Source organism: Prionailurus viverrinus, chromosome D2 (assembly GCF_022837055.1).
Source record: "Prionailurus viverrinus isolate Anna chromosome D2, UM_Priviv_1.0, whole genome shotgun sequence".
Classification (NCBI taxonomy): Eukaryota; Metazoa; Chordata; class Mammalia; order Carnivora; family Felidae; genus Prionailurus; species Prionailurus viverrinus.
In genome coordinates, this window is record NC_062571.1 from 88,367,236 (window position 1) to 88,391,109 (window position 23,874).

Genomic DNA, 23,874 nt, shown 5'->3' on the forward strand with positions numbered 1-23,874 from the left:
TCCTTCCAGCCCCTGGCAGCCACCCAGCCACTGTCTCTGTCTGTGGATTTGCCTCGTCAGGACGTTTCATATCACTGGAGTCATACAGGTGGTGTTTGTGTCTGACAACTTTCACTGAGTGTGATGTTTTCAAATGATGAGTGATTTTCACTTGTGTTTTGGACAATTTTGGTTGTGATGTTAGGAGACTTTTCCAGGTTGGCAGGTAGCCACCTGTTTGAGCTCAGGGTGTAGGTTCTGGCCTTTTGTGGCTTTGGTTCCAATGACAGTTCAGTTTTTAGGGGCTTTGTGAGGCTATCCTGGCCTGTCTCATTCTCCTGGTGCTGTGGGGCTCCCACTTAGTCCTTGCTGGTCCCCAGAAGTTGGTTGTCACTGTGTTACTATCTGTGGTGGGGAGCCAGAGCCACTGGGCTTGGGTGGAAGGCAGAGGCACACAGAGCTTTGCGGCTGCAGTTGTGGGCAGATTGGACTACCTGCTTGACTTTGGGTCTGAGTGAACCTGGTCTGTCAGCAGTTATCAGTGTGAGAGGAAACCCGCAGCCTGGGGCCCTTGCTCATGTGCTCAGGGCTTCTGAGGCTCCTGATATGCTCTGGAAAGGCCCTTGCTGTCTCCACTGGTTCCTGGAGGCCATTGGTGACTCCTATTTCTGCATATTTCACTCTGGACTGAAATCTCTGCTCTTGTCCTAGTTGAACAGCAGGAACTAGTTGAGCCCTGGGGGGTCACAGTGCCATGAAGGCAGCTCTCTGGGCCTTGGGACTGGGGACCCTTCTCCTCACTCTCAGTGCAGTCCCTGTTGGTAAGTTTCTCCTTCCTTCATCTATGGAGGCTTCTGGAGGTGGTGGTTCTGTAGAAGCTGAGACCCTGGGGTATGGGGATCTCCTGCTGTGACCAGATGTCTTTCTGGCTCTTGCTCAGCCTGGACGTGGATGGGTCCTCCACAGGAGGGCAGGAGGGCATGTGGGCTCCAAAGTGTGTACCCCCAGAGACTCTTGTTCCAACACTGACTGAGCCTAACTCCAGGGTGAACCCAGGGTGCAGAGCTGGGTCAGAGCCTGGATGGAATGAGGGGGCATGGCTAGCGTCTGGTCCCAGTGACCCCGATGGACATGAGGTACTGATAGGTCCAGCAGAGGGGCTGCTCCACTCCTGTCCCTGGGGCTTGGGTGCTGGTGGGGGAGTGTGAAAGCTGGCTGCACCTGGCATTGAGGGTGATCCCCAGCTCACTCACTGTTCCAAGGAGTGGCAACAACCTGGGGAGGGGGCCCAGGGGTGTGAGGGCTGCCGGGTCTAGAAGACAAGAGGCAGAATCATGGGCAGGAGCCTGTAGAGAGGGGTTCTGTCAGGTGGAACAGCACAGAGAGGCTGGACGTGACAGAATGACCCCTGGGGGTACTGCATACAGTAACACAGAGCCTCTGGGTGAGTGTGTGATAGTATGTGTCAGAGAGGGTGTGAGAGCATGTGTGTGTGTGTGTGTGTGGTAGGGAGTGTGTGAGAGCGTGCATGTGTGTGATAGCGATAGTATCAGAGAGTGTGTGATAGCATGCATGTGTGTGTGAGTGTCAGAGTGAGTGCATGCATGCATATGTGTGATAGTGTGTCAGAGAGTATATGAGAGCATGCACATGTGTGAGTGCATGCATGCGTGTGTGATAGTATCAGAGTGTGTGAGAGTGTGCATGTGTGTGATAGTGATAGTGTCAGAGAGTGTGTGAGAGCGTGTATGCATGTGTAATAGTGTCAGAGTGTGAGGGAGTGTGCATGCGTGTGTGATAGTGTCAGAGTGTGAGGGAGTGTGCATGTGTGTGATAGTGATAGTGTCAGAGAGTGTGTGAGTGCGTGCATGCGTGTGTGATAGTGTCAGAGAGTGTGAGAGTGTGCATGTGTGTGTGAGTACGTGCACGCATGTGAGTTGGGCAGAGAGACAGGAGAGGGTAGCAGTCGGTGTCCAGTGCTCTGGAAGCTGATGGAAGAACACTCTGTTGGGCAGGCCGATCCAAGGTCCAGCAAGGGGGTGACCTCAGGGCTGGACAGTAGGGGCTTCCCGGGTGCTGGTGGCAGGAATCTGTGGGCAGTGATGCTGTCTGGTGGGAGCGGTGTGGGAACGCTGGAGGGGATCCCGTTTTGTGTTAAAGATGCAGATATGTGTGCACGTTTATGTCTGCAGAAGAACAGGCCGGCAGGGTGTGAGGAAGCTGTGGGGGAGGATGCCAGCGGTGAATGACGACCATCAGGGGGTGGTGAGAGGGGCAGTGAGAGGGGCATGCCTTTCTCTGGACCTATATGTGGGAGTCTGCCCTCTGTCCCCTCCTCACATGAGTTCAGGGTGGGCACTGGAGGTGGTCTGGGGTGGCCCAGGCTGGGACTGTGTGCAAGACTTCTTCATGGCTGCTGTTGTGTTTCTTCTGCACCAGCTGTGGATGGGATTGTGAGGACCAAGGGGCTGTGATGGGGAGAGGCTGTGCAGAGAGAACCAGGGCGCAGGGCCTAGAAGGGGCATGGTTGAGGAAGTGCATCCGTGGCCCTGGTGGGGAGGTCCTATTGGTCCAAGTTCAGGTCCAGGGAGCTGCTGAGACCCTGAGACCTGAGGAGGCCGGCCTAGAGATTGTAACTGGAAGGGCAGGTGGCCGGCCGGTGAGGCAGGAAACAGAGAGTCAGGGGCCCCGGTGCCTCTACTGCACTGGAGAAACGATTGGGGGTGGGGAAGGGTGGCCTGGCAGAGCCACCCCGCTTCCAGGCAGCGGAACACAAGGGCACTTCCTTGCCAAGAGGGTGAGGGTCACCCACATCGTGGGGGCCTCAGAGGGCTTGGGAGGGGAGCAGAGGCCGTGGTCCTGGCGGGAGGGAAGGGGGTCTGTGGAGGTGAGGATGCAGGGCTGCGTGGGGGCAGTGGGAGGGTTTCCATGTGACTCCACCCCATCACCTTTCTGGACTGTGAGTATTGGGGGTGGGGGTAGGGGGACCTGGCTTTGTGCTGAGGCCTCGCAGCAAGGCCTTGGAAGTGGCCCCAGGCAAACGTAGGAGTCTTCCTACCTCCCAGCGGGTGCTGGCTCACCCTTCACCCTGCGCACTGGTTCCGGGCCCCTCTGAGGCTGGCCTGTTCTTCCGTAGGTGGACCAAGAGACCTGAGGCTGGCGTACAGACACAGTCCCTGCGACGGAGTTGTGCTAGTCCTACACGATGGGCAGTGGGGACACGTGTGCAACCAGGAGTGGACGTTGGCAGAGGCATCCGTGGTCTGCAGGCAGCTGGGCTGTGGACATGCTGTGGGAGCCCCCAAGTACGTCCCACTGCCCGGGGAGATGGTGCGGCCCTGGCTCCACAACGTGTCCTGCAGGGGTGACGAGCCCTCCCTCTGGGAGTGCAGCCTCGGGGCCTGGACACAGACCGAGTGTCCCCATGAGTGGGTGGTGGTCGCTCTGTGTGCGAGTAAGTCTGAACAGGAGGGGGAAGAGGAGGAGGAGGGTGAGTCTGGGGGAGGAGGGGGAGGAGGGCTTGGTGGAGAGGAGGAGAGAGGGTCTAGTGCAGGGGGAGGAGGAGCCGGATCTGGGGGAATAAGGGGAGAAGGAGGAGGTGGGCGGCCCTGGGGGAGGGGCAGAGAGAGGGTCTAATGCAGGGGGAGGAGGAGCACAGGTCTGGGGGGGAGGGGGAGGAGGAGGAGGTGGGCGGGCCTGGGGGAGGGGTGGAGAGAGGGTCTGGTGCAGGGGGAGGAGGAGCGGGGGTCTGGGGGAGGAGGGGGAGGAGGAGGAGATGGGCGGGCCTGGGGGGAGGAGGAGGAGGTGGGTAGGCCTGGGGAAGGGGCAGAGAGAGGGTCTGGTGCAGGGGGAGGAGGAGTGCGGGTCTGGGGGAGGAGGGGGAGGAGGAGGAGGTGGGTGGGCCTGGGGGAGGGGTGGAGAGAGGGTCTGGTGGTTCTGTGGCGGAGGTGGGGGGCTCCTCCCAGGGCACCGGACCATGCTGACCTGTCATGGTTCCAGTCTCTCATGACTCGGTCACTCCTGTAAGGGGCCCTTCGTCTTTCACCCAACAGATGCTTATTCGCAAGGCTCTATTCTAGGTGCTTGGCCATATGCAGCTGTGAATAAACCAGACAAAAGTCCTGCTGCATGGAGCCTGTACTGTCCCGGGAGAAACAGTGAACAAGTAAAACAGCAATGCGGGAACATGGAGACGCAGAAAACGGGGGGGGGGGGGGGGAGGTCAGAGACACCTTGTCTTCTAGATGCCTGAGGGCCTGACACCCCTGTCCCTGCCCCACCCCCACCCCCCACCGTAGGTATTTAACATTAGGTATCTCAACATGATTTCAAAAGTGACCAGGAGGCAAATGCTTTCCCTGTGAGGTCTGTTGTGAGGTTCTTCTGCTGTCTCTGGGCACTTATGTGACAGGGAGCTCCTGAGGCCCCCTTACAGCATTCTGTCTCTGAAGCTGACCCATGACATGGTTTATGGGCCCAGGATGAAGGGAAAATGCAGGGATCCTCGTTCAACAACAAGATTTTCAAGACAATGACGGCAGAATGTTAAACGAGGCATAGATCCCTCTGAGCGAGGGGTCCTCTGTGACCTCCCACCCAGAAAGGGCCCTCTCAGCCAGCGATGACCCTCTTGAAGGAGCAGGGTTGGTCTCAGGCTGTAACCCAGGCCCAGGGCGGAGGCCCAGGTAGGGGCTGCTTGCCCAGATGGCAACGTCTGGTCGCTGGGGCAGGCCATGGGTTCCAAGGGACCACGGGGCCCGCGGAGTCCGCGCCTTCCTTAATGTGGGCCTGTGCTTCTCAGATGGCACTTTTCGGGAGATCCGGCTGGTAAAGGGCCGCAGCCCCTGCTCCGGACTCCCCGAGATCAGGAATGTGAACGGGGTGGATCGCCTCTGTGGCCTCCATGAAGAGGAGGCCACGGTGTTCTGCCGGGAGCTGGGGTGTGGGCCTGCACTTCAGGCTCCCCGCCAGGATGCGGGCGTCGTTGGGAAGTATATGACGTGCCGGGGCACCGAGCCGACCATCCGGAACTGCAGACTCAACAACCGCCTGCGCAGGGGCTGTGACTTCCAGCACGATGCCGAGGTGGTCTGCTCAGGTGAGGCCCGCCGGGCACAGCCAGGCTTGGTGGGGGGGGGGGGGGGCGGTGCAGACCCTTGGGGGACGCTCTATCCTCACATCTCACAGTGTGTCCCCCTCTTGATGCCTGTGCAGCCTGCTGTTCCAGAGGGACTAAGAGCGGGCTGGGCAGGCGAGGGAAGGCAGGGAGGAAGGCACTGTGCTGGGAAGATCCGATGCTCTCTAGCTCAGGGTTGTTGCAGACAGAGGCCTAGAGGAGAGGGCACAGGAAGTGCTGGTGGATGGTTCGCCGGTGGGCGTGTGGTGGGCTCAGGTCTGTGCCTACGTCCCAGCAGAGGTGTGCTGGCTCAGAAACCCGGGCCTGGGGGTGGGGGTGGGGGTGGGGGTGGGGTCCGGACTATCCTGCAGCATCTGTGCTCTGATTATTGTGTGTCCAGTAGGAGTCAAGGTGGCTGGTGGTCACCCCCTCCCAGTCCTGTCTCAAAGGGGCAAGCAAATTGACCCTCAGATTCTGGCTGTGTTCTGGGAATTAGGGCAGGCTAACGTGAGACGGACAGGCCAGCCTCCTTGGTGCCCCTAAGAAGGCACCGTTCTGTGGCCAGAGAGGTGCCTTGACCTGGCCTCCAAGACTATACAGGACCTTGATGCCACTGCCTTGGGCAGGCAGAGGCTATGTCACACATGTGGGCACCTGTAGGAGGTGACTCTGACCTCTGACCTCAGGGAAGTGACCAGGGACCCCTTCTCTGTTCTGGGTGCAGGGTGTATGGGTCTCTGGCTATCAGTTTCTGCCCAGGACTTGCAGACCCACTGCCTGGTCCTGGATGGTCTACCCTAGCCAGAGTCTCCTGTGGTCCAGGGAGGTGGCTGAACTGCTCACCTGAGAACACTTATCCCTAACTGAGAGTTTGTGTCTCCCCCAGGACACATGGAAGCCCGGTTGGAGGGCGGTGAGCACCCCTGTGCTGGGCGTCTGGAAGTGAGGCGCGGCCTGACCTGGGGCACTGTCTGTGATGCTGACCTGGACCGGGCAACGGCCCATGTGGTGTGCCGGGAGCTGCAGTGTGGTTCTGCTGTGTCCACTCCTGGGGGCGCCCACTTCGGCCAGGGCTCTGGGCTCGTGTGGACAGAGGCCTTCCGTTGTGCAGGCAATGAGTCTCTGCTGTTCCACTGCCCTCGGGGGCCTGGGCGCCAGTGTGGGCACCACCAGGACGCCGGGCTCAGGTGCTCAGGTGAGGCTGGGAGGGTGGGATCTGAGGCTCAGCCTTGCCCCCTTCCCTGCCAACCTCCCTCAATGACTCCGCCTGGGGGCTCTAAGCTAGGCTGGTGAAAGCCCCTCTGGCCAGTTGGGGGTGTGCGTGTCCTTGGCTAGGAAGTGTTGCTTCTGGGGGTTGAGGGGGGAGGGAAGAGAGGACTGTGTTCCCCGCTAAGGCTGTACCACAGACTGTAGGCCCATCTGCAGAGAGGCATGATCTGGATGCGGGGGGCTGAGGTGGGTAGGGGGCTGGTGAGGCAAGGGCCTGGCTCTGTGGTCACCACACTGGGTGCAACCGGAAGAAACTGCCCCAAGCTGGGTCTGCGGGTGAGGGAGGCGCTGACCCCTAGCCCCCTCTTTAGAGTTCCAGCTGGTTAACGGCAGCAGCAGCTGTGAGGGACGCGTGGAGCTCCAGGTGCAGGGGGCCTGGGCACCCCTCTGTGCTGCCCACTGGGACTTAGCGGATGCCACCGTCCTCTGCCACCAGCTCAACTGTGGCAGCGCGGTGGCCACACCCCCAGGAGGCCACTTTGGGGTCGGGGACGCTCCCATCTGGCCTGATGTGTTTCACTGTGTGGGGACAGAGCCCTACTTATGGAATTGCCCAGTAACCACCCTGGGGGCCCGGGCCTGTGCCCCGGGAAACGCAGCCACCGCCGTCTGCTCAGGTGGGTGCTGGAGGCTGGGAGTGGGAGGGGTCCTGCGGGGAGGGGTGGTCCTCTCCCCTTTGCAGGCGCAGGGCCCCTCCCCCCCGACACCCTGTCTCGTCTGCCGGTCTCCCCAGGTCTCCCCCACGCTCTGAGGCTGAGGGACGGACAGAGCCGCTGCGATGGCCGCGTGGAGGTCTCCCTGGACGGGGTGTGGGGCCGTGTCCTGGACGACGCGTGGGACCTGCGTGGCTCCCGCGTGGTGTGCAGGCAGCTGGGGTGCGGACAGGCCGATCGGGCGTACGACGCTCCGGCGCCCGGGCGCAGGGCGCTCCCCGTGGGGCTGAGCCGCGCGCGCTGTCTGGGCACTGAGACCCGCCTGACCCAGTGCAACGTGTCCGCGTCCCTGCTGGTGCCCGCGGGGGCCTCGCGAGACGTGGGCGTCGTGTGTTCGGGTGAGTGAGGCCCGGGCCGCCGGCCCCTCGGCCCCTGGGCCCGCTGCCCTGACGCGGTGTCTCCGCAGGGAGCCGGCGGGTGCGACTGGCCGCGGGGCCCCACCGCTGCGCGGGGCGCGTGGAGGTGCTGCACGGGGGCGACTGGGGCACCGTGTGTGACGACGGCTGGGACCTGCGGGACGCCCAGGTGGTCTGCCGGCAGCTGGGCTGCGGCCGCGCCCTTCGCGCCCTGGGCGCCGCGCCCTTCGGTGCCGGGGCGGGGCGCATCTGGATGGCCGAGCTGGGCTGCAGGGGCCACGAGTCTGCGCTGTGGCGGTGCCCGTCAGGGGGCCAGGGCCCGCGGGACTGCGGGCACAAGGAGGACGCCGGCGTCGTCTGCTCAGGTCGGTGAGGGTAGTTGGGCGTCTTCTCGGGGCGGCTGGGTATCGAGCGGTGCGCTTTGTGCGCCCAGGCCTTCCGTGGGCTTCCACGGGACTTCCGCGGGGCTTCCCTGGGCCTTCCGCAGACCCCACTGACCCCTTCCCGAATGGGGCCACCCATTCGTGTACTGCACCGTCCTCTTGCTGCCACGCTGCTGCGGGCCGGGCCGGGCACAGCCGGGTCTCTCCCCGCTGCTCACAGGCTCGTCTCACATTTGTGCGGGAGGGTTCTCCCCCCAGCTCCTGGCCCGTGTTTCCGTGAGCTGCAGGAAAGGTGGTGTTTGGAGGGTCTTTGCTTTTCAGCTTGTGCATATCCGAGGTTCCTTACGTTGGTCTTGTCTGGGTGTGACCATTCTTGAGGGACAGGGTTCTGCGGTCACTGGGGAGCCCGGGAGGGGTGTGTACAGGGCAGCCTCCGGGGGCGTCTTCAGGCTCCCCTCCAGGGCGGGGGTGAGCATTCAGGTGTGGTTTCTTCTCCGTGATTTCAGCCGTTCCCTCAACTGTGTCTCAGATGATTGCATTCATTTCAATCGTCCTGTTTCTTTTAAAGTAACACTTGGGTTCATCCTTTTACCTCTTCCCCTTTTTATTCATTATTTTTTGGGGAGTCTGCTCTTTCTCATGAATTCTGGGAGAGTTTCCAGGTACTGTGCACATCACTGATTGGCTTAGCGTCTAAACCGGTCCTACGTGCTCGGATGTACATTCCAAGTGGCCTTTGTGCCTGCAGTTCTCCTCCGCCTTGTCTCATGGGCTCCCTCAGGCTGCCGGTCACTTGCCGACTGATAGGACTCTGCTGCTGGGGACTGGCTGCGGGCAGGGGTGGGGGACGCTCTGTTTCTGTCACAATTCAAGATGGAAGCAGTGTTCCCAAATCGAGAGCATGGGAAGCCCAGGCCTGGAAGGAGCGAGGGTCGCTCTTACACCATGTGGTCAGTCGGCTGAAGTCCCAGGGCAGCCCAGAGTCAGGGGGGTGGGGACACAGACTCCTTTCTAGGGCTGTGGGTACAGGCAGGAGACCTTTGTGGCCATGTTGGTAATCTGTCATGGATGTACTTTCTTCAAGTGTTTTTGTTTTTTAAAGGTTATTTAAATTTTAATTGGTTATGCCTCTGTCACATGCAATTCATATCTTACTGTCTCCATTTATCCTGTGGAGGTATTTTTGACGTATCAGACATTCAAAACATAATTTTAAAGGGCTATCAAATACTTTATTATTGGTGATATTATAGTCTCCTTGCTCCGTCACACTGTTGTGGAGATTACTCTGCTTAGGGCTTGGGCCCTGGCCAGCCGGGGCTGCTGCTGTCTCCAAACATGGAGCTCTGCACTCGCTACTTTTTTTTTGCTTTTATTTTTATTTTTAAAATTTGCATCCAATTAGTTAGCATAGAGTGCAGCAATGGTTTCCAGAGCAGATTCCTTAGTGCCCCTCCCCCATGTAGCCCATCCCCCTCCCACAACCCCTCCAGAAACCCTCAGTTTGTTCTCCATATTTATGAGTCTCTTACGTTTGTCCCCCTCCCTGTTTTTATATTATTTTTGTTTCCCTTCCCTTACGTTCATCGGTTTTGTCTCTTAAAGTCCTCATATGAGTGAAGTCATATGATTTTTGTCTTTCTCTAATTTCACTTAGCATAATACCCTCCAGTTCCACCCACGTAGTTGCAAATGGCAAGATTTCATTCTTTTTGATTGCCGAGGAATACTCCATTGTATATATATACCACACCTTTTTTTAAATGTTTATTTATTTTTGAGACAGAGACAGAGTGTGAACAGGGGAGGGGCAGAGAGAGAGGGAGATACAGAATCTGAAACAGGCTCCAGTCTCTGAGCTGTCAGCACAGAGCCCGACGCAGGGCTCGAACCCATGAACCGTGAGATCATGACCTGAGCTGAAGTTGGACGCTTAACCGACTGAGCCACCCAGGCACCCCTAAACCACATCTTCTTTATCTGTTCATCCATCGATGGACATTTGGGCTCTTTCCATACTTTGGCTATTGTTGATAGCACTGCTATAAACATGGGGGTGCATGTGTCCCTTCAAACAGCACACCTGTATCCCATGGATAAATGCCTAGTTAGTGCAATTGCTGGGTGGTAGCGTAGTTCTATTTTTAGTTTTTTGAGGAACCTCCATACTGTTTTCCAGAGTGGCTGCAACAGCTTGCATTGCCACCAACAATGCAAAAGAGATCCTCTTGGTCCGCATCCTCGCCAACATGTGTTGTTGCCTGAGATGTTAGTCATTCTGACAGCTGTGAGGTGGTATCTCATTGTGGTTTTAATTTGTATTTCCCTGATGACGAGTGATGTTGAACATTTTTTCATGTGTCAGTTGGCCATCTGGATGTCTTCTTTGGAGAAGTGTCTATTCATGTCTTTTGCCCATTTCTTCACTGGATTACTTGTTTTTTGGGTGTTGAGTTTGATAAGTTCTTTATAGATTTTGGATACTAACCCTTTATCCGATATGTCATTTGCAAATATCTTCTCCCATCTGTCAGTTGCCTTTTAGTTTTGCTGATTTTTAAAAAAACTTTTTATAATCACTGCTAAATTGATCATCTTGTGCAAAAGATAATTCTTTTTTGAATGATTTCCAAGGGTGGATTTCTGGACAATCAGGTGACACCTGCTAAGATGTTACAGCTGGCAGTTAAATCTGATCACCTGAGATTAACCGCTACCTGCATCCTTGGGGTGGGAGGTTGCCACGGGGACACATGACTGATTTAAGGTTCTTGCTAGGGGCTCACTGGGTTCGATGCCCCTGAGCAGCATTGATCTTAGTGCTGGGACCCTCTCATTTTGGGGTCATCCTTTGGAGATTTCTCCTGGCCCGACTGCTTTTGTCTTCCAGGGTCAGTGGCCCTGAGGCTGCGAGGTGGCACCCACCAGTGTGCTGGGTGGCTAGATGTGTTCTACAATGGGACGTGGGGCGCCGTGTGCAGTAATGCCCTGAAAGACATCTCCTTGTCCATCATCTGCAAGCAGCTGGGCTGTGGGGAGCAGGGCTGGCTAGAGAACAGGCCTGTCCACACTGGCTTGGGCACCTCTTGGCTGGACAACATCGAGTGTCGCAAGCTGAGAAACTCCACACTGTGGCAATGCCCCTCGGCACCATGGCACCCACGCTCCTGTGCCCACGGAGAGGAGGCTTGGGTCACCTGTGCAGGTGGGTCTCTTGGCGGTTTCTGACAAGTCACCTGCAAGGCTGCCATTGATCCATGACTTAGGGCCTGGAGGTCACTCAGGCTCCACACACTTCATTCTGAAGCTTTCAGGGTGTTTACAGAGGGATGGTCGCTGTTTAATCCCATAGGATTGTCAGAGAAAATGACGCAGGATTCCGGGGAGACCAACTGCTCATCCGCCCACAGCTGCCCAGGTACCCTTCTGTCTGCCTCCCTGTGCACTCTTCACCTCGGTCCTGCCCTGCAGTGACCACAGCCCCCTCTTCCAGGGGAGGGCATGCTGCGTGTGCGTGGAGGCAAGGACAGCTGCTCGGGCCGCGTGGAGCTCTGGCACGCTGGCTCCTGGGGCACCGTGTGTGACGATTCCTGGGACCTGGCAGACGCGGAGGTGGTATGCCGCCAGCTGGGCTGTGGCCCAGCTGTGGGTGCCCTTGCCGGGGCCGCCTTTGGCCCAGGCTCAGGGCCCGTGTGGCTGGACGAGGTGGGGTGCCGGGGCAGTGAGGCGTCTCTGTGGAACTGCCCCGCAGAGCCGTGGGGACTCGGAGACTGCGGGCACAAGGAGGACGCGGGTGTGCACTGCTCCCGTGAGTGGGGAGGGGAGGGGGCACAGGTGGGTGGGAGGGCTTGCCTGGGGCTGGGGAGGGGGTCTCCCCACCCAGAACATGGCCCTGAGGCCATCCCTGTGCTGGGTCCCTCTGGCTGCCTCTGCGGCTGTCCCATGCCATGCTGGGCTCAGGCTGAGTGGGGCTGGGACACTTCCTGAGGGTCTAGGTGGAGGGTCTGGGCTGCCCAGGGCTGCGGCTGCCTCTCTTCCTGGGAGTCCTTCCCATTTCTCCTGCAGGTGACAGGGGGACCACGGCTCGGCCACCAGCACTGGGATGGGCATCAGGTAGGTGTGCTCTCCCACAGGGCTCAGGTCATGCCCTCTTGTCTGGCCCCGACCCAGAGGGGCCCTGCCGTGGGCTCTGCACAGAGGGGCAGTCTCTGGTGGGTGCCAGGGCTGCAGCCAGCCACTCTTTAGGCTGATCAGGCCAGGGTCAGGAGGGTCAGGAGGGTCAGGACCGCCCACTCTGTCCTCCTGTGCTAGCCTGGGCAGAGAACCATGGGGAGGGACAGCAGGCCCAGCCACTTCTCCGGGGTCTTTCTTTTACCCACTGGAGGCATTTGACCCTGGAACACTGTGGCCTCCCCCCTCCCTCCTGACCCTGGTCCTGTGACCTCAGCCCTGTGACCTCTGGGCCATCTCTGGGGGAGGAGCACCAGGGCCATCTCCTTTGGGTGCCCTCCCCCTCCCTGAAAGGTTCAGGTGGCCCAGGCCCAAGGTCACAATACCCCAGGCAGCACAGACACACAGGGGAGACCCCGCCTCTCACTCCTCACAGGCACCCCCCTCACCCCTCCAACTGCCCTCAAGGCTGGGAACCTGCCCATGACCTTTTGCCTTGTCCTGGGCACCCTCCTGGTCATCGTCTCCCTGGTCCTGGGGGTGCAGTGGTTCCGTGGAAGGAGAGTCTGCCAGGGTAGGTGGGTGTGGCCGGGGCGGGTGACACAGGACTGTGGGGGAGGGAGGTTGGGGGCATACTTGGAGACCCCAGCCCATCACAGGCCCTTTCTGCCAGGTCCCACCTGGAACCCTGCTGCATGGCAACTTCTCAGTGACACTCATGGGCCCAGGAGTAGTTGGGTCAGGGGACCCTTGGCCCTGCTCCACTTCTGAGGGGTGCCTGGGTGTGAGGACAGGGCCCCAGGGGTATCCTGATTCCCCATGTCGTCTGCGTAGTAGGGCTAATTGCCCCGGCTGTCTGGGATGTGGCTCTGGGTGGGCACGCGTGAGACACCCCACGGGGCCAGCAGCGGGTGGGCCCCGACTGTGAGAGCGCCTGTCCTAGAAGCAGTGGCATGCCTTTTGCAGGTTCCAGAATGTTGGGGAGTCTGCCCTCGGAGGGTGTTTATGAGGACATCGGAGTTGTTCCCACGGGGGAGAAAGATGAGGGGCCCAGAGTGTCCCTGAACCTGGCCCTGGAGGAGGAGTATGATGACGCTGGGGAACCGGAACAGGGCCCTGAGGAGGAAGACGCGCCCCTGAACCCCGCTGGTGTGCACCTCTGCGCCTTGGCGCCTGCGCTGCTGTTCCTGCTCTACTCTTATGCCCAGGGCTCTGCTCTGGCCAGCACCTACATTTAAAGACCCTGAGAGCAACCTCTCCATGAGTCTGTGACCCTCACTCCTGTGTCCAGGCTTGGACATTAGGGGATTCAGCTGTCCCTTCAAAGTTGCTCCTTAGACTGGAATCTTCTCGTGGGTGGACGTGGAGTCCAGGGAGGGTCCTGGAGTTTTATTTGGGTTTCTTTTTGTGGATGCCCGCAGGGTCCTTCTAGCACCTTGTCTCAGTTGGCTGCAGGGGGCCTGAGCAGAAAGGGTGGGAGGGTGGCCCCGGCTCATGCCGTCCTGTTCTTGTCTGACGTTCTGGCTTCAGGGTGCAGTGACACAGCAGGGCCCAGAGACAGTGGGGGCTCTGAGGGGTTTCCAGAGGGCCCAACGTGCGTCTCTCTCCTTCAACACAGGTGGGGTTCCTTGCAGCCTGGGCCCCCAAGCTCCTGCTGAGACAGAAGATGCGGCGTGCCCTAGGACCTGATGACAGTGTGCTGGCCATGGGACGTCAGCGAGACCAGAGTGGGGAGAGAACCCAGGCCCCGGGGTCTTTCATTATCTTCATTTCTAAGAGAGATGTCATTAAACTCCCTTTGAAGTTCCTCATTCACCCATTAATTCATCTCAGAAGCATTCCTCAGGCCCCGCCACAGCCCGGGTTGTGTTTCCTCCCCGCTTCACCCTGGTCGGATGCGGGCCAAGTGTGTCCGACTTCCTCACTTCTGCACGCACCGGGGTGGGGTAGCCAGTGAACCAACTCCTTGCCACCCCTCCTCACATCTGCAGTGGTATTCCGGCGTTCCCTTGTGCCAGAGTCCCCAGTACTCCAGGAAGGACCCAGCCCTTTTCAACCACACCCTCCCTACCCCACCCTCACACCTTCCTCTGACCACACCCTCCCTCCATGACCACACCCCACCCCACCCTCACACCTTCCTCTGACCACACCCTCCCTCCATGACCACACCCCACCCCACCCTCACACCTTCCTCTGACCACACCCTCCCTCCATGACCACACCCCACCCCACCCTCACACCTTCCTCTGACCACACCCTCCCTCCATGACCACACCCCACCCCACCCTCACACCTTCCTCTGACCACACCCGCCACGACCACACCCCGACCACACCCTCCCCACGCTAACCCTCACATCTTCATTACTGATCGCATCCTCCCCACTCAACCCTTTCTGACCACATTCACCGTGACCTCACCCTGACCATACCTGCCCTGCCCTCCCCTCCCACCCCACTCACACTGGATATCCTTGGGGCCTGGGGGTTAGGGGAAGATGTGCAGCAGGAGGGCATCCCTGGGGTCAGGAGGGAGAGAAATGAGCAGGCAGGCAGTGGTGTGGGGGTCTGAGTATGGGACAGGAGACCTGGAAGATATATGGGGAGCAGAGTAAGGATGTCAGCTGAGCAGCCCGAGTAGGTTGGGACTTAGAGGAAGGATGCAGGGCTCCTCCATCTGTGCTGCCCTACCCCAGTGTGGACTGCTCCCTGTCCCTTCCCCAGTGCGGAATGCTCCCCGTCTCTTCCCCAGTGCGGACTGCTCCCTGTCCCTTCCCCAGTGCAGACTGTTCCCCGTCCCTTCCCCAGTGCGGACTGCTCCCCATCCCTTACCCAGTGCGGAGTGCTCCCTGTCCCTTCCCCAGTGCAGAGTGCTCCCCGTCCCTTCACCAGTAAGGAGTGCTCCCTGTCCTTCCCCAGTGTGGAGTGCTCCCCATCCTTCCCCAGTGTGGAGTGCTCCCCGTCCTTCCCCCGTGCAGAGTGCTCCCTGTCCCTGCCCAGTGCAGAGGGCTGTGCCTGTTTTTGTAGTTTTTCTGGCAGGAAACTAATGGGTTGCTGATCTGTTTGCTGCTTTTAAGGTTACATGTAAGTGCCCTGGGGTTGTCTAGAGTAGTCTTTATTCTGCAGCTAAGTTGGCCTTGCATCTGACCTACAGCCCTTCTGCATCCTCCACGGACTTTGTGAAGTCTCTATGAATCATGACGGTGGGCAAACACATGTCACAGAGGAGGAAAAATGAGTGCAGATTACATCAATGACGAAATCAAATTTCACTTTCAGATTGAAAATTTTGGTGAAGAGAAGGGGAAATTAATACATGTGTACATTGTTTGTATTTTGTGAACAAATAAAATTTGTCAGTGTTCATAAATATCCCTTCCAAGATTCATCCCCCTTCCCAGACTGTGTTCTGCATAAATACCCAGTGCTCAAATATTTATGAAAATACCAAGTGTAGCATTTTTATAACAAAAATGAAGTAATCAAATTTCCATCAATAAATGCCTGGCTAGGGGTGCCTGGGTGGCTCGGTCGGTTAAGCCTCTGACTCTCGGTTATGGCTCAGGTCATGATCTCACAGTCTCTGAGATCAAGCCCCATGTTGGGCTCTGTGCTGACAGCATAGATCCTGCTTAGAATTCACTCTCTCTCTCTCTGCCCCTCCCCTGCTTGTGCTCTCTCGCTCGCTCGCTCTCTCAAAAATAAATAAACATTAAGAAAATTGGGAGATGAATTCTAAGTGACTAAAGTGGCCCGGAGGGGCCGGTTGAAACCGTTTTGGTCCTGCTGACTCACAAGCTGCCAGTGCTGTGTAACATTCTGTAGCCGGTTCATTTATCTTTTGGAGTCAGGCAAGCTGAGAATGATAGAAATGCAGATGGCTGGATGGTGGTTGGAAGCATTCCTGTGATTTATATTTTGATAGAATTTGGAAGAAATCTTTTCCCTGTAATACTATCTTCAGAGCTCAAGTACTATGTTACCATCCGAAGCAGTGTGTGGTCCTCTACAGCCTTCCCACAGCGTGACCGTGCTGCCAGTGGTACATCAGGCCCTGGTCACAGAGGGACTCATGTGCCGTGTGGTGACCCTCCTACAGCAGTGAAACATAACCTTCATGGAGCCTCTGGGAGCTGCCTGTGGCTGGGCCTTGCAGTGGGGAGATGACCCATGGCCTGCAGGCCATTGAGAGGAAACGGGGTGTTCTGGGGGACACGATGCACTTGCCAACCAGCTGAGCTGCCTACACTTACTGAGAAGGGTACCTCTGAAACCTCACATTATGAGACTGGCAACTTCTCTTTAAACAAACAGTATATGAGTATTTCTGCTGAGTGAAAATTAAAAATTATCTGCTAAATGGAGGAATTTAGTTGAGGGGGTCCTCAGCTTTCTCTGGGTTGAGGGAGAGTATCAGATCCATGACAATACAGGAAAGTCGTGCTTTTACCCTGGATCAGGAGTACTTACACCTTGCTTTACACAGGCATCACCCAGGGAGCCTGTTAAAATGCAGACTCTGATTCATTAGGTTTTAATGAGCTTTCCAAGTGATTCCTTTTTTAGTAGTAAAAATTAACAGTAAAATTAAAACTATTTTTAATCATGTGAAATTTCAAATGTATACGTGTAACAAGATGCTGACTTCTTGCCACATTTGCTTTATATCTCTGTGTAAGAAAACATCACAGAGCAGCTCAAGTTTCCCATTTAATCTCTCTCCCTCCTTGCACCCCAGATGTGACTGCTATTCTGAAGACTGAACATCATTTCATATGTTTTTGCATATATTTATTTTAGTAAACAATACGATGTATTATTTCAATATTTTTACAAATACGGCAATGCTTGCCACCTGTCTGCCGTCACTTTCTACTTGCTTTCCTTACTTGACATTATGCTTCGGCTGTGTGTCCCTGTGGAAAAGGCACATCCAACATGACAGTCCACGTGTGATGTGTGTCCACATTAATATGTATGGATTTGGGATGATAATCAATGTGTGATGAATCCATGGCTTGCTAATCTATCTTCCCATGGGCGGGTGGTTAGGTAGTTTCCACTTTTTTGCTCCTGCACAAAGTGATGGAATAAACAACTGTGACCCTGTGTTGTACACACATGAGTGAAATTGTTGTATAGTAGATATGTGCATCTTCACCTTGAATAGATGTGCAAAGTAAGACACTCCTGTGGATCACGTGTCATTTAGTTATCACCTATTGTGTTCCAGGTCCTGTTTTCTTGCTGAGGATACAATGGTGAGCACAAACTATAGCCCCTCTCTTAATGAAACCCAGTATGAGAGATATTAATTAAGTAATCAACTGAATGAGTAGCTCTAAGGGAAATAAGAAGGCACGAGGAGGGCAGACGGTGGAGGGAGCTGACTCAATCTGGTTAGGGGGAAATCATTTAGGATTTAACATGCAGCTGGGATGTGAAAAGAGCATGCGCTAACCAGGCAAATAGCATTCCGTGCACGAATAATGTGTCCACAGGACTCAAGGAGGCATGTTGCTTTGGGTCATGAGGTTCTTATCCTGTCCTTGGACCAGAGATTCCAGGGCCATCATTAGATGGGAAGGGGGATGTCTTAGGGTTCTCCGGAGAAACAGAGCCAGTGGGAGATATACATACTTCTGGGCTTATGATGATTTATACACACATGCACACACATATTTAATATGCACATACACACATATGTATAACATAGTATAATATATGTGTAATTACATGAACGGCATTATACAATATAGTGTGCAATACACATATACCTACATATGGAGGCTCATTATTGAATTGGCTCATGCAGTTATGGAAGTCCTATCAGCCATCTGTAAACTGGGGACCTAGAAGAACTGATGGACTAATTCAGTCCAAGTCTGAAGGCCTGCAAGTTGGGGGGCAACATGTAAGTCCGATTCTGGGTCTGAAAGCCAAAGAAACAAGTATACTCTTCCTTCCCTTTTTTGTTCCATTCTGGCCCTCACTGGACTGAATGACGCCCATCCCCACTGGTGAGGACAGTCTTCTTTATCCAGTTTTCCTGTTCAAATGTTCATCTCTTCCAGAGACACCCTCACAAACACACTGAGAAATAATGCTTGACCAGCTGTCTGGTGTGCTGCGGCTCAGTCAGGTTGGCACACAAAAGCAACTATCGTAGGAGAGACATCCTCGGCGGTTCAGGACTGAGACCCACGTGGCCTAAGCAGAACTCTGGGCAGCTATACAGGGGCACTTTTAATGGAACTGAGCCAGCTCCCACCTCCTGAAGGTCAATAAGACATAGGCAGAGACTCTGGGTTGGTGAGCAATCCCAGGGATCTCAGAAGGAACCAATGCATCCGTTGTGTGTTAATGTGTGTCATATTCCGGGAACTGCAAACTTTCAGTAACAGGCAGCTGAAAGCCACAACTCACTAGGATGCCGTGGAGAATCCACAGAGGAATATTTCCTCAACAAAGCTGTTTTTTTTTTTTTTAATTTTTTTTTCAATGTTTATTTACTTTTGGGACAGAGAGAGACAGAGCATGAACGGGGGAAGGGCAGAGAGAGAGGGAGACACAGAATCGGAAACAGGCTCCAGGCTCTGAGCCATCAGCCCAGAGCCCGACGCGGGGCTCAAACTCACAGACCGCGAGATCGTGACCTGGCTGAAGTCGGACGCTTAACCGACTGCGCCACCCAGGCGCCCCAACAAAGCTGTTTTGAAGGTGTCAATGGCATCTCACATAGAAAGAGGGTGTTTATAACAGGTAGGACACATAAGAGTCAGGGGTCAGAGAGCAACAAAGAACACGAACTTTAGAAACTGCCCATTTACAGATTTTTGGCATGTGCATCAAGACCTTCCTGAGAGCTGCCTTGATATCCTTGTTCCTCAGGCTGTAGATGAGAGGGTTCAAGGTGGGGCTCACAGTGGAGTAAAGCACAGCCACCACCTTGCCCGTCCCTGGGGAGTGGCTGGAGCCAGGGCTCAGGTAGGTGTAGATGATGGTGAAGAAGTACAAGGTGGCTGCAATGAGATGGGAGGAACAGGTGGAGAAGGCCCGCTGCTTCCCCTCGGCTGTTCGAACCCTCAGGATGGTGGACATGATGAACCCGTAGGACACCATGGTGAGCAGGAAGTTCAACATGGCAAAGAAGACGTCAGCTATAATTGCCATGATGTTGTTCACATATGTGGAGGAGCAGGAGAGCAACAGCAGAGGAGGGATCCCACAGAAGACGTGGCCAATCATGTTGGGCCCACGGAAGGTCTGCCGTGACATCAGGCAGGCATTGACTCCAGCGTCAAACATGCCGATGCCCACACAACTCCAGCCCACACTGCACACACCCTGGGGCTCATCATGGAGCCGTAGTGCAGTGGCTGGCAGATGGCCACGTAGCGGTCGTAGGCCATGGCAATGAAGAGCAGTACCTCCCCTGCCACCGCCCATGACCACACAGGGCCATGCAGCCCCAGTAGGAGATGCTCCTCTTCTCCGCCACCAGGATCCCTTGGGCACCATGGTGCATGTGCAGACAAGATCCAGCACAGACAGGTTGGCCAGGAAAAAGTACATGGGGGTGTGGAGCCTGGAGCTGAGGGTGATGGCCACCACGAGGAGGGAGTTGCCACAGAGTGCCACGGCATAGAGGCAGAGGAAGAGAATGAAGAGGAGAGCCTGGAACGGCAGCACTTCTGAGAAGCCCTGCAGTGGGAATTGTGTCACCAGCATCCGATTACTCATGGGCTTTGGTCTGTCCAGACTCTTTCTGGTCAAGATAGCTTCATATGTCAGACTCTCCCGGAATTTACCAAATTTCTTATTTCATTAGACTCAGGCATCACCAGCTAACAAGCTCCTCTCAGGGAAACGGGTAGGAGCACTTACCCTTCCACCTCCTGCACTCAGGACTACCTCCCCACCCCCCCATGGCCCTACACTCAGGAATACCTCCCCGCCCCCCACACCCCTGTGCTCAGGACTACCCACACCCCTGCCTGGTGCAGTGGTCTCCCACAGTGATTGTCTGACCTCACCCGGTCCCTGCTAGAACCCTTCAGGAGCATGATGTACAGCATCCACAGTGGGCCTTAAAGTGTCCCCATGTCCCATCCTGGCCAGAGAGTGTCCAGACTCACCCCTGCTCTTCTCCCCTCTCCCTCAAAGTGTCCTAGTCTGCTCCCTCTGCCTGGTCCCCCAACCCTCTGCACATCCCCTGATGAGCTGCCCCAGATGGGAGCTTCCACCTAAGTGAACGTCAGACCCCAACATGGAGCCTGGCCTCTGCTTAGGGGACAGGGGCTGCTTCCGGGAGAAGCAGGAGCCCAGGTTCAGGGAAGGGCGGTCTGCAGTCAGGTGGGAGAGTAAGTCACCAATGGGGACAGACACGAGGTCCAGGCTGGTGGGCAGAGTCAAGACCAGAAGAGGAAGGCCAGTGGTGGTTCAGGCAGTCCTGGAAGCAAGGAGGAGGTCCCAGGCTGAGGGGTCCAGGGCAGACACACAAAGAAGGAGCAGATCAAGGGGTTTCCCAGAGCACAGTGTTGCTGATTCTGCCCCGATGACTGCCCAGTCCTGGGAATGATACACCCAAGGCCAGGTCAAGGCAGCATCAACTGATTCTGTAGGGGTGACCTTGTCTGCAGCCCTTGTCTGTGCTGATTCCGAGCTGGTCCTTTGGAACTTAGCACAACTGCAGATGTATTTCATATTCCCTAATCATATTTGTTGTATGAAAACAGACACAAGAGATATTTCAAGGATGAGCCTGTAAATGACAAGTGCATGAATGTCAGGCTCATGGAGAAGCCTGGACATTTCAGAAAGACACAGTTGCTCCAGTGGATGGGGTTACACAGCGTCCTATTAACTGGACCCAGTATCAGGACCACACCCCCCACAAGCATACTTCACGCGTGCAGACACAGGAGCCCTTTTCAGACAAGTAACCCTATTGCAGATCAGATGACAGTATTACCTACTGCTGAGTGGGAGAGTCTCTTTCTTCCATCCCGAGCCCAGATCTGCCTGAACGGAAGGACACTGTGAACCAGTTAAGTCTGTCAGTAAAGCACTTCTTAAAGGGTTTCCTGTGACAAACGGGTGACATGTTGTATTGTCACTGTTCTAATGATGACTTTGTCCAGCAAAGGTACAAACCTTCCCCAAGTTCACAGGGGCAACCCAGTCTTAAGAAAAATATTTCTGCTTAAAATATCAGGTGTGAATGGGTCCCAGCATCCTCATTTTTACAACCCAAGGGATTTTCATGTTGTAAAGACCAGCAAGCATGGGGTAGCCACTCTATCTTCTGAAGGAAGATACTGCTCCTGCTCTGTGCAGTAATGTGGTATTAATAGGGACATTCTTGGAAGTGTCATTAAATACATCATTCTGGCAACTGGACCTGAAGTCAGACCCTTTCAGGCTTTTCCCATTGCAGAAAAGAGAATAGTGCACAGAATGAGATACTTCTGATCTGCTGCCCTTGGGTTGGGCTGTGCTGTGAACATGAGGGGCCCAAGAAGAGCAGAGGCCAAAGTCTGAGGGTCAGAGGAGAGCAGTGGGAACATAGAAGCACTGTAGGGCAAACCCTCCGCTCTTGTGAAGACGCAGAAAACTCCCACCCTGCTCTCCTTTCCGGCCACGGAAGAACTGACCCTGGACAGTGTGTGGTCAGTTGTTGGTTTATGAAATTGCAACTAATCATAACAACATATTCCCTCAAAAAGCAGAAGCCGGTAGCTTTCAAACTCTCCCTAATGTCCAGGACAGACTTGCACACGACCCCCTCCCAGGGCACAGCCAGGGTATGTGACCCAGACAGACAGAAATGGCAGAACTTAAGGGCACTGGGCTCTGGGGGATAGCAGGCCACCACGGACGTGACCACACGCAAACCCAGGACAGAAGGTGCGTCAGCCAGAGGGAGATGGGAGCAACTGGGGGCCTGTCTCACTTCCTTGGGGTCAGGAGAGGTGACAAGTGTGGCAGCACCCACCTCAGAGGAGAGCCGTGCTGTCCTCTGCCTTCCTGGCAGGTATTTGGAGGCGTCTGCTGGTGGTCCAGAGAGGACAGGGCACATCTCTGCCCTTGCACCTGCCCTGAGCTGCAGAACTCATGTACGTGGACCTCAGCCACAGAGTCCTAGCCCCTACTCCCTTCCCTGCTTTCTCTGTGAACACTGAAGCTGATTAAACCCCTTAAAATTCAAAACTGCTCAATAACTTACGATCTAGCAAATAAAAACTTTCATGATCTACGTCATTGTATTCCACTAATTTTGTAAAGTGAATCTCTCCAACTATAGCAAGAGATTCACAATCAAGAATAAATACACAGTACCACTTAAACAATTTTTTTGGCAGATTGAAGCTTCTTCTCAAGTCTTGGAAACATTGCAGATGGTCCTCAAACTGCCGAGGGAGTCCCTTCGGGACTGATTCAGAAGAAACAAACCACATCCCCTTGTTCAGGCACTGTCTGGGTCCTCCTGTGCTCAGGATGGGGGACAGTAGCCGGAGCCGAGAGTGGCCTGGTTTTAAAGAGCCAGGCTGCTGTGTGACGCAGCGAGTGAGGGCGTAAACCCACTGGGACCCAGCTCCAGATCCTGTCACTTAGAGGAACTCAGAAGTCCTGGGGGCCTCTGAACCTGAGGGTGGTGGCCGCAGCACAGAGTGGGTAGCACTATGGACAGAGACAAGAGGTGTTGATGTTAGCTGTCCCTCCTCGAGGTTCAGCAGACAAGAACTTACTTCCCTACGGGGCTGTGGTGGGGAATGTCTGCCAGACAACCAAATGCCAAGTGCACACTCCGAGTGCTGGTTCCTTGTGGAAACACAGCACTGGAAGTCTCCTTGGAGGTGATGGTGCTGACCCTCATGTACAGAGGAGAAAGCAGGTGCAGTGAGGGGGGGATCGCCCCACATCATGGGCCTGTGGATGGCAGAGCAGAGCTGGACGTGGCCCCACGCACAGCCTCCAGGCTGGGAGGGTTGTCCCAGCAGTGATTCTGGGCCTCCAGCTTGGAGCCTGCTTCAGATTCTGGGTCTCCTTCTCTCTCTGCCCTTCCCCGCTGGTGCTCTGTCTCTCTTTCCCAAAAATAAATAAACATTAAAAAAATTAAAACAAAAACAGAACAAAGAATTTGCAAATAAAAGTTGTATCTATTCAAGGGTATGTGACTTAATATTCTCCCACAGCATTTCTACGTTTCCTTATTGTGGTAAAATACCCATAACATAAAGTTTACTATTTTAACCATTTTACATTTTTTTTAAAGTAGGATTCTTCCCCAGCACAGATCCCGGTGTGGGGCTTGAACTCAAGACCGTGAGATCAAGACCTGAGCTGAGATCTAGAGTCAGATGCTTAACCAACTGAGCCACCCACATGTCCCTATTTTAACCATTTTATTTTATTTTTATTTTGTAAAAAGTTTTTTAATGTTTATTTATTTTTGAGAGAGACAGAGCGCAAGCAGAGGAGGGCAGAGAAAGGGACACACAGAATCTGAAGCAGGCCCCAGGCTCCGAGCTGTCAGCACAGAGCCTGACATGGGGCTTGAACCCACAAACTGAGAGATCGTGACCTGGGCTGAAGTCGGACGCTTAACCGACTGAGTCACCCAGGTGCCCCTTAACCGTTTAAAGTGAACAATTCAGTGGCACCGAGGACATTATTGATGTCATGTGACCGTTACCACTGTCTAGGTGCAGAACTTTCTTGGCACCCAAACGGAGACGCTGTAGCTCTCAAGTGGTCACTCCACATCCGCGCTGTCGGCCCCGGCAACCACGTCTGTGGCCCGGCACGTGGTGTTGCCTGTGGTGGACATTCCCTGTCCTCACTGTAGCCTGAACCACAGCAACAATGAGGCATGCCTTGAAG

At 55.4% G+C, this 23,874-nt stretch overlaps 1 protein-coding gene and 1 pseudogene across 3 annotated transcripts; one reads left to right on the forward strand and one right to left on the reverse strand.

Annotated features, from left to right (window-relative positions):
- Positions 1-681: 681 nt before the first annotated feature.
- SCART1 (scavenger receptor family member expressed on T cells 1) lies at positions 682-14,075 on the forward strand. 3 transcript variants are annotated; one of them, XM_047825563.1, is made up of 14 exons: positions 682-800; positions 3,116-3,433; positions 4,781-5,077; positions 5,982-6,290; positions 6,676-6,981; positions 7,098-7,415; positions 7,484-7,798; positions 10,707-11,021; positions 11,169-11,234; positions 11,310-11,624; positions 11,882-11,929; positions 12,423-12,560; positions 12,953-13,135; positions 13,605-14,075. In XM_047825563.1, exons 1-14 carry the CDS (start codon positions 734-736, stop codon positions 13,673-13,675), a joined length of 3,066 nt encoding a protein of 1,021 aa, XP_047681519.1. In that variant the 5' UTR covers positions 682-733; the 3' UTR covers positions 13,676-14,075. The 3 variants fall into 3 exon arrangements, with proteins under 3 accessions (XP_047681519.1, XP_047681518.1, XP_047681520.1); XM_047825562.1 differs by lacking the exon at positions 13,605-14,075 and having other exon boundaries at positions 12,953-13,597; XM_047825564.1 differs by lacking the exon at positions 13,605-14,075 and having other exon boundaries at positions 12,423-12,564; positions 12,953-13,103.
- Positions 14,076-18,741: 4,666 nt separating this feature from the next.
- LOC125147640 (olfactory receptor 13A1-like) lies at positions 18,742-19,731 on the reverse strand (annotated as a pseudogene).
- Positions 19,732-23,874: the final 4,143 nt, after the last annotated feature.